The sequence below is a fragment of the Oncorhynchus clarkii genome, chromosome 18, assembly GCF_045791955.1.
Source record: "Oncorhynchus clarkii lewisi isolate Uvic-CL-2024 chromosome 18, UVic_Ocla_1.0, whole genome shotgun sequence".
Lineage (NCBI taxonomy): Eukaryota > Metazoa > Chordata > Actinopteri > Salmoniformes > Salmonidae > Oncorhynchus > Oncorhynchus clarkii.
Window position 1 is genome coordinate 17,279,444 of NC_092164.1, and position 9,095 is coordinate 17,288,538.

A 9,095-nucleotide genomic window follows, 5' to 3' on the forward strand; every position below is an offset into this window, starting at 1 on the left:
ATTTTCTCAAGCCTTGCGGTCGGATGCCAAGCAGTTGCCAAATCAAAACAAGTGTTGATGCAGCCAGTCAAGATGTTCTCAATGGTGCAGCCGTATAGATTTTTGAAGATCTGAGGGCCCATGTTGAATCTTTTCAACCTCCTGAGGGGGAAGAGGTGTTGTTGTGCCCTCACCACGACTGTGTTAGTGTGTGTGGACCATGATAATTCCTTAGTGATGTGGACACCAAGGAATTTGAAGCTCTCGACCTGCTCCACTACAGGCCTGTCGATGTAATGGAGGTGTGCTCGGCCCTCCGTTTCCTGTAGTCCACGATCAGCTCCTTTGTCTTGCTGACGTTGAGGGAGAGGTTGTTGTCCTGGTAGCACAATGTCAGGTCTCTGACCTCCTTCCTGTAGGCTGTCAGTCTTAGAATTTTTTGATCTCTGCTCTAATCCCTCCCCTTACCCAAAGCCCTCCAACTCAGCTCAGATTCCTGCAGATTCCCCCAATGAGAGAACCCAGAGGGAGGGTATGACTGTTTCAATGCAGCTGATTGGTTTAGAGTTTGGTAGCCCCTCCTCTCTTGAGGAATTTTCTTCGAGGAATTGTTTCCACAGTACATTCGTTCACATACACTCTGTTATACAAGAGGAACAGTACACTGAGTGTGTATAGGGTGTGTGTATGTTTGTAGTGTGTGCACATGTGTGTGTTTAGTCTACTCAGTAGTCTAGAAGAGGGACAAATCAAAATGAGGACAGGAGCAGGTCAGTGAAGTTTTTCTTTCTCTCTCTCTGTCACCCTGTTCTATATTTGTTCCAATGGAGAAGTAGTGTGTGTGTGTGTGTGTGTGTGTACCTTATCTCTCTCTCTCCCACCATGTTGTGAAAGCTTGTTGCTGCTTTTGAAATGTCTGACTGACTGTCCCTCGCTAGCTGAACAGTTCTGTTCTCTGTTCTCTCCCTCTCTCCTTTTCTTCCCTCTCCATTTCCTTCAACTCACTCCCTTGTTCATATCCCCTTCTCCTCACCCTACTGCTCTCTCACTCTCCCTCTCCTTCTCGCCTTTCCTCCCTCTTATTTTCTCCTCACCAGTACATGTGCCGTCTTTATTGGTAACGTTGTTACTTGCCACATTTGTAGAACAGATTCAACGTTTCAAAGACTACACCGAGTCTCTTTGTTGTTGTAGGTGATATAAGACATTACACAGTTCTGCTGGGCTCCTCTCCTAACAAAACAATCATAGCTGAGTTTCATGACCTCTTGTCTCCCTCTCTCTGCTCTACACATCCTGTTCCTGAATACATATTAACTATGGTGGAGCAGTTAGAAGCCTCTGGCTGGATGACGAGGTCTAGTCTGACTGTATTGACTAGCTCTCTGTCTTGTCATTCTGTCTAGTTTGATCAGTCATTATATTTGATCAGTCATTATGTTTGATCAGTCATTATGTTTGATCAGTCATTATATTTGATCAGTCAGTATGTTTGATCAGTCATTATGTTTGATCAGTCATTATGTTTGATCAGTCATTATATTTGATCAGTCAGTATGTTTGATCAGTCATTATGTTTGATCAGTCATTATGTTTGATCGGTCATTATGTTTGATCAGTCAGTATGTTTGATCAGTCAGTATGTTTGATCAGTCATTATATTTGATCAGTCAGTATGTTTGATCAGTCATTATGTTTGATCAGTCATTATATTTGATCAGTCATTATGTTTGATCAGTCATTCATCCAAATAGGATAACTGTAACAGTCATTGTCAACATTTGTGAAACGGTGCACACTCTCATTCCCACACACACGTGCACACACACACACACACACACACACACACACACACACACACATTATTTTTGCATTCAAAATCCTATTTTCCCTCACCCCTAACCCTAGCCCCTAATCCCTAACTCTAACCCTATCCCTAATTCTAACCCTTACCCCTAATCCCTAACTCTAACCCTGTCCCTAATTCTAACCCTAATTCTAACCCTAAACCTAACCCTAATCCCTAACTCTAACCCTATCCCTAATTCTAAACCTAACCCTAACCCCTAATCCCTAACTCTAACCCTATCCCTAATTCTAACCCTAATTCTAACCCTAAACCTAACCCCTAAGATTAACATAGTCATTGTCCTCATGGGGATGTGGGAAATGTCCCCATGTGGGAGAATTTTCCTTGTTTCACTATCCTTGTGGCAACTTTTGGTCCCCACACACACAGGTGGTTTCAGCTCAGAGAGCAAGCCAACATGTAAACTCAAACCACCTGCTGGAAAGTAGAATACTTTTTTTTTGTGTTAGAAAGATGTGTACAATGAAGCCTTGTACTACAGCCAGCAGGACTCAGCTCTGGTGATAATAATTACCCCCCCCCCCTCTCTCTCTCTCTCTCTCTCTCTCTCTCTCTCTCTCTCTCTTTCTCTCTCTCTGTCTCTCTCTCTCTCTCGATCTGTCTCTCTCTCTCTCTCTCTCTCCCTCTTTCTCTTTCTCCAGTGTTTAAATGATTAGATAATAAACAGCTTTAGTGTAGGCAGAGACAGAGGTGTCACAGTCCACTCTCTCACTCTGTTGCTCTCTCTCTGTCATCTGTGCTAGGCGGAGGTTGGCACCACATTGACTGTAAATGCCATGTTGTGTCCACAAATCTCTTCTCACTTATCTTTCTGGTATGTGCGTGTGTGTGTGTGTGTGTGTCTTTGTGCGTGTGTAGATAACAATTTATCAAAAATGAATAGAAAAATAAGGAAGGATAATGTTTGGCGACATAGAGTAGCTGGTATTTATAGTTTTCTCCTATTTGCCAAAAACCATCATCATGACAACCCCGGACAGGAAACAGGAAGTAGATAAAAGCAACACTCCATCTGTCATCTCTTGCTACCTCTCTCTCTCTCTCTCTCTCTCTCACTCTCTCTCCCCCTCTTCTTTAACCCCCTCTCTCTCTCTATCACCCCCCCCCCTCTCTCTTTCTCTGATCCCATTCATTCTAGTACTGACTGAAGAATAACAATTCCATTCCACTGGGACATGACAGAGGCCTCGGGCGAGACCTAAAGCGGTGTGTGTGTGTGTTTGTGTCCGTGTGTGTGTGTGTGTCACAGAGAGTGAGCGACGGAAAGAGAGAGAGAGAATTCAAACCCACACACACACACACACACTGTGCCGTGCTACGGCTGACTTCTAGGTCATCGCTATAGTGGGCGGAAACCCAAGACACTAGGGTGGGCGATGCCCCACTGACATAAATCACACACATACACAGCTTCACACACAGTGTCTGCTATCATTCTGAGCATGCGTAATACGCAAAAAAAAAAAAAGGTATTTGTATTGTAGATATGCAGTGATGTAATAACGTTATATGATGGACTGTTTTGTCTTTTGTTTTATGTGTAATGTAAGTGCTTTAACTTGTTTGTACCCCAGGAAGAGTAGCTGCTGCCTTGGCAGGAAGTAGCGGGGATCCCTCATAAATACAAATACAAATAGGACACCAAATACAACACACTAGTCTAGAAGATTATCTGAAGGTCTTCTGAGGCCAGACAGAACTCACTGACACACACAGACGTCATCATGACAGCGTAACACACACAAAACAAGACTCAACATGCTACCACACACAAAGAGCCAGACACTGTTGTAAGCCAACAGAGTTTTACAGTCAAATGTGTGTGTGTGAGTGTGTGCGCACGCCGGCCTTGACATTCCTCAGAGAACTTTCTAGGCTTCTGACCAGAAATGACATCACATCCCTCTTGTTGCCATGGAGCCCCGCCTGTCTGTCTGTCTGGCTTGGCGTTGCACTAAGGACACACACACTTGGGTTCTGTCTTTAATGTGGTGTGTTTGGAAAGGCCCAGTGCCTGTTAAGATGATTATTTCTCTCTGACCCTGGCAGTGATATGTAGTCTACTCTGTGTGCTGAGAGTCTTACTGTAGAGTACAAGCAGAGCTTTAATGACTGGCATTATAGTCTCCAGTAAGACATTAATTATAGTACTGGTCCAGTCCTACCCATTATACACACACACTGTTCTATACTCTACTATTTTGGAAGACAGCTTCCATTGACTTCCTGTAGCTCTCTGCAGGGCCAGCGTCAGCCAATGAGGTAGCAGCATCTCTAACCAATGGCCCTCTACTGTTAGTGGACAGCCATTGGTTCTATTCTGGGATGTGTGTGTGTGTGGGAGTCTTGAATTTGAGGGGAAGGATGTCAGGTATGTGTGTTTCTCCCTCAAATTCAAGTTCACACACAGGCAAGAACGTACATACACACACACACCCACCCACCCACACACCCACACACACTGCTGCAGGGATGATCTGCACTGCAGTAGAAAGTGATAATACATGCAGCGCAACATACAGCTGTCTCTTACTCTTGGACAGAAACAACTTCTCTACAAAGCAGACAACGTTATGACTATTCAACAGTTCAAGTTCTCCTCTCTTCTCCTCCTCTCATCCAGGTGTGCCCTGTTCTGACGGCTGAGAGCTAAGCATGCTGGATAAAGACCCCCCCCACCGCCTTCAACTGACGACCTCTGACCCCTCTGACATTGCTGTGGAACCCGGTGACATCACAGACGGCCTCGGCATCAGCAGGAAGATGTCGGACGTAGTTGAGAGTTTGGACACCAGAGAGTTGGACATGGGAGATGGAGAGGAGACTGACAATGACCCTACCACCATAGGTGTGTGTATGTGTGTGTGTGTGTGTGTGTGTGAGAGCTCTTGATATGAATGATATGATGAGAGATGTATCCAATTGGCTTTTTCGCTACCTCTCCAGGGGACAGTCGTATAGGGTTCAGTGCTGTGTATCACACCGTGGGTTTTAAGGAGTCTGAAGCCAGGGTCTATCTCCCTACTGTCCCCATCACTGCTAAGATACTGGAGGTGGAGAGGTTCAACACAGCCCAGGACAGGTTCAACATCACGGCACAGAGGAGTGTCAACAAGGTACCCACACACACATGCACGCTCACACACACGCACACATTCACACTTGATCTCTGTCTGTGTAGAGTCAGCCTGCAGTGTTTAAGATTGAGCTGAGACATGGAGAGTTCAGCTGGGTGGTCAAGAGAAAGGAGAAACACTTCATGGACCTCCACAGAGAACTGGTCCGATACAAGATGTTCATGAGGGTGCCGCTACCCTCCCGCAGGTACACTCACACACAGACACACACACAAATACAGTGGCATGTGAAAGCATTCACCCCTCTTGGCATTTTTCCTATTTTGTTGCCTTACAACCTGGAAGTAAAATATATTTTTTTGGGGGGGTTGTATCATTTGATTTACACGACATGCCTATCACTTTGAAGATGCCAAATATTTTTCTTGTGAGACAAACAACAAATGAGACAAAAAAACAGAAAACTTGAGCGTGCATAACTATTCACCTCCCCCAAAGTCAATACTTTGTAGAGCCACCTTTTTCAGCAATTACTGCTGCAAGTCTCTTGGCATATGTCTCTATAAGCTTGGCACATCTAGCCACTGGGATTTTTGCCCATTCTTCAAGGCAAAACTGCTCCAGCTCCTTCAAGTTGGATGGGTTCCGCTGGTGTACAGCAATCTCAGGTCGTACCACAGATTCTCAAATGGATTGAGGTCTGGGCTTTGACTAGGCCATTCCAAGACATTTAAATGTTTCCTCTTAAACGACTCGAGTGTTGCTTTAGCAGTATACTTAGGGTCATTGTCCTGCTGGAAGGTGAACCTACGTCCCAGTCTCAAATCTCTGGAAGACTGAAAGGTTTCCCTCAAGAATTTCCCTGTATTTAGCCCCATCCATCATCTTTTCAATTCTGACCAGTTTCCCAGTCCCTGCCTATGAAAAACATTCCCACAGCATGATGCTGCCACCACCATGTTTCCCTGTGGGGATGTGTTCTCGGGGTGATGAGAGGTGTTGGGTTTGCGTCAGACATAGCATTTTCCTTAAAAGCCAAAAAGCTCAATTTTAGTTTCATCTGACCACCCTTCTTCCATATGTTTGGGGAGTCTCCCACATACCTGCACACAGGTGGACTTTATTTAAGTAATTATGTGACATCTGAAGGCACCAGATCTTATTTAGGGGTTTCATAGCGAAGGGTGTGAATACATGCATGCACCACTTTTCTTTTTTTGCCTTTTTATTCTTTTTTTGAAACAAGTTATTTTTTAAATTTCACTTCACCAATTTTGATTATTTTGTGTCCATTACATGAAATCCAAATAGAAAAGTAAAGTGATCAAATACTAAATGAGATACTACAAATTTTGATCATAGAAATATTTCTTCACGGTACAGTAGATGTACAGTAGATGTACATTTTATTTATCCCCAATACCAGTGAGTGACCCTACCTTACCACTCCTTACCTCTCTCTCTCTCTCCTCTTTCTCTCTCTCTCTCTCTCTCTGTCTCTCTCTCCCTCTCTCTCTCTCTCTGTCTCTCTCTCCCTCTCTCTCGCTCTCTCTCTCCTCTTTCTCTCTCTCTCTCTCTCTCTCTCTCTCCTCTCTCTCTGTCTCTGTCTCTCTCTCTCGCTCTCCTCTCTCTCTGTCTCTCTCTCTCTCTCTCTCTCCTCTCTCTCTCTCTCTCTCTCTCTCTCTCTCTCTCTCTCTCTCTCTCTCTCTCTCTCTCTCTCTCTCTCTCTCTCTCTCTCTCTCTCAGCCACACAACGAGGAGGAGGACAATGAAGAAGAGTGAAGCCAGACATATGCCGGAGCTACCGCGTGGCGGAGATGAGTTGGCACAAGACGAACAGGTCTACAGCAGAAGGGTAGGTGTGTTTGAGTGTGCTTGTCGTTTTAACTTTATAGAAGAATACAGTATATACTTCATATAAACACTGTACAGTACATCTACTGTAGTAATACTGCATTTATTATGTTCCCTGTACAGAAACAGCTGGAAGATTATCTGAACAAGCTTCTAAGGATGGCCATGTACAGGAAATACTACCACACTGTGAGTACTACTCATGAACCTACTCATGATTCTTATGATGGTCAGGGAGTTGGTCAACCATGGTTTTCCAGTGCTGTGATAAGATATTGTGTCAAATACAGAATTTGAAGAATTTATCTGGACTGGATTTGTGTTAACCAGCCAGACCCTTTTAGAGGATAGATTTTTTTTAATTAACTGCCAATATGCCAACATTCTATTCAAACAATACAGTCAATCCACAGCCATACACTGTCTCAAATCAGTTGATGATAGGACTTCTGATATTGTATCATATAATGGCACTTTCAGCTTTCCAAGAAATCTGAGGCATGTACGGTCTGTTTACATATATTTAGAGGCTATTTATACAGAAAATGTGTATAAAACCTGTATAAACTGTATTTAAAATGATATGACAATATTCTAGGTTGACTATAATTCCATTACACAATTTCTGATACACCACATGCCTTACTTTTTTTTCCCTGCATAAGTAAAACCAGGATTAGGCCTCTACTGCCATTCATTGCAATTAGACTGGTTTTGAATTTCTCCCTGAACAAGATGGCTGCCATTTTGGCCCCATGTTAAGGGAATTTTTATCAATGATGACTAATTATGTATACATTTCAATCAGGACTGACTAATCAGAATACTATTATGTTACTGTATATGTACTAATCAGAATACTATTATGTTACTGTATATGTACTAATCAGAATACTATTATGTTACTGTATATGTACTAATCAGAATACTATTATGTCACTGTATATGTACTAATCAGAATACTATTATGTTACTGTATATGTACTAATCAGAATACTATTATGTTACTGTATATGTACTAATCAGAATACTATTATGTCACTGTATATGTACTAATCAGAATACTATTATGTTACTGTATATGTACTAATCAGAATACTATTATGTTACTGTATATGTACTAATCAGAATACTATTATGTTACTGTATATGTACTAATCAGAATACTATTGTGTCACTGTATATGTATGAATTTTCTTTCTAATCCTAGTACTGAATATAATGTGTGTAAATATAATCAAGAATTAGAACAATGACTGTCTGTACCATGGTAGAAATGAATGAACTTATAGCCAGTCTGGCTAGAAGGCTTATCTACACAAGCATGGCCTTGGCTCGGTAATATATTATCTTAAATAGGGAGAGACATGTGAGAACCATACAGCCATTGTACTACAGCGGAGATGACATGGGCTAGTACTGAAACTAATGACGTCATTTTCAGTTTATAACCTGTGGTAAAATGTGTAATGGGCAGTACTATCGTGAATAAAAGCTGCTGGTTGACTTTAAGACTGGGCTCTGTCCATTTGATAAAATAAGGGTCATACAAATCCTTATGAATTGACAGTGTTTAATTTTAATTGGGTGTTAAAACATAGAGGAATTTAATTCCTGCAACACCCCATTACGGAACTTTGAGGGTTGAGGGCTGATGACATAGCCCCTCTACTACTAAACTAGACTAGACTATAGGCGACCGGAGCTGGAACAACTACTACTTCTCTCTTTATCTAATACCCATTAATACGGTTCCTCTCTCTCCTCAGATGGAGTTTATAGACGTCAGCCAGATGTCCTTCATCCATGACCTGGGACCTAAAGGACTGTGAGGAACAACAGATTCATTAACAGATCCTGTCTTTATGACTGCGCCGTCATGCCCATTGTTATTGGAATAGCTGAAAATAGATTTGTTTTATTTTGTGTATTCATCATTTAAACATGTTTCAGGGAGGGGATGATACACAAGCGTTCCGGAGGTCATCGTATCCCAGGCTTGAACTGCTGTGGTCACAGTGAAGTCTGCTACCGCTGGTCTAAACGGTTAGTACACACACGTACAAACACAATGCACGCACAAACATTCACGCGCACACACTGATGTATCTCTCCCTGTGTGTGTGTGTGTGTAGCTGGTTGGTGATGAAGGATTCGTTCCTCTTCTACATGAAGCCAGACTCAGGAGCCATTTCCTTTGTTCTCCTGTTGGACAAAGAGTTCAGCGTCAAAATGGACTCCAAAGACACAGAGACCAAATACGGAGTACGCATCGACAGCCTCTCCAGGTGTGATGTGTGTACAGACATGCTAGG

The 9,095-nt window shown here is 42.7% G+C and overlaps 1 protein-coding gene across 2 annotated transcripts in view; it reads left to right on the plus strand.

The window, feature by feature from the left end:
- The first annotated feature begins 590 nt into the window (after window positions 1–590).
- Window positions 591–9,095, plus strand: part of LOC139373101 (phospholipase D1-like) — a 23,296-nt gene continuing 14,791 nt past the window's right edge. Inside the window, exons 1-9 of one of the 2 annotated variants that reach the window (XM_071113201.1) lie at window positions 591–749; window positions 4,473–4,697; window positions 4,796–4,965; window positions 5,031–5,173; window positions 6,673–6,781; window positions 6,904–6,969; window positions 8,550–8,608; window positions 8,734–8,826; window positions 8,916–9,068. In XM_071113201.1, coding sequence (XP_070969302.1) covers window positions 4,505–4,697; window positions 4,796–4,965; window positions 5,031–5,173; window positions 6,673–6,781; window positions 6,904–6,969; window positions 8,550–8,608; window positions 8,734–8,826; window positions 8,916–9,068 — 986 coding nt within the window. In that variant the 5' untranslated portion in view covers window positions 591–749; window positions 4,473–4,504. The remainder of the gene's footprint in view (window positions 750–4,472; window positions 4,698–4,795; window positions 4,966–5,030; window positions 5,174–6,672; window positions 6,782–6,903; window positions 6,970–8,549; window positions 8,609–8,733; window positions 8,827–8,915; window positions 9,069–9,095) is intronic. The other variant, XM_071113202.1, reaches the window with a different exon arrangement.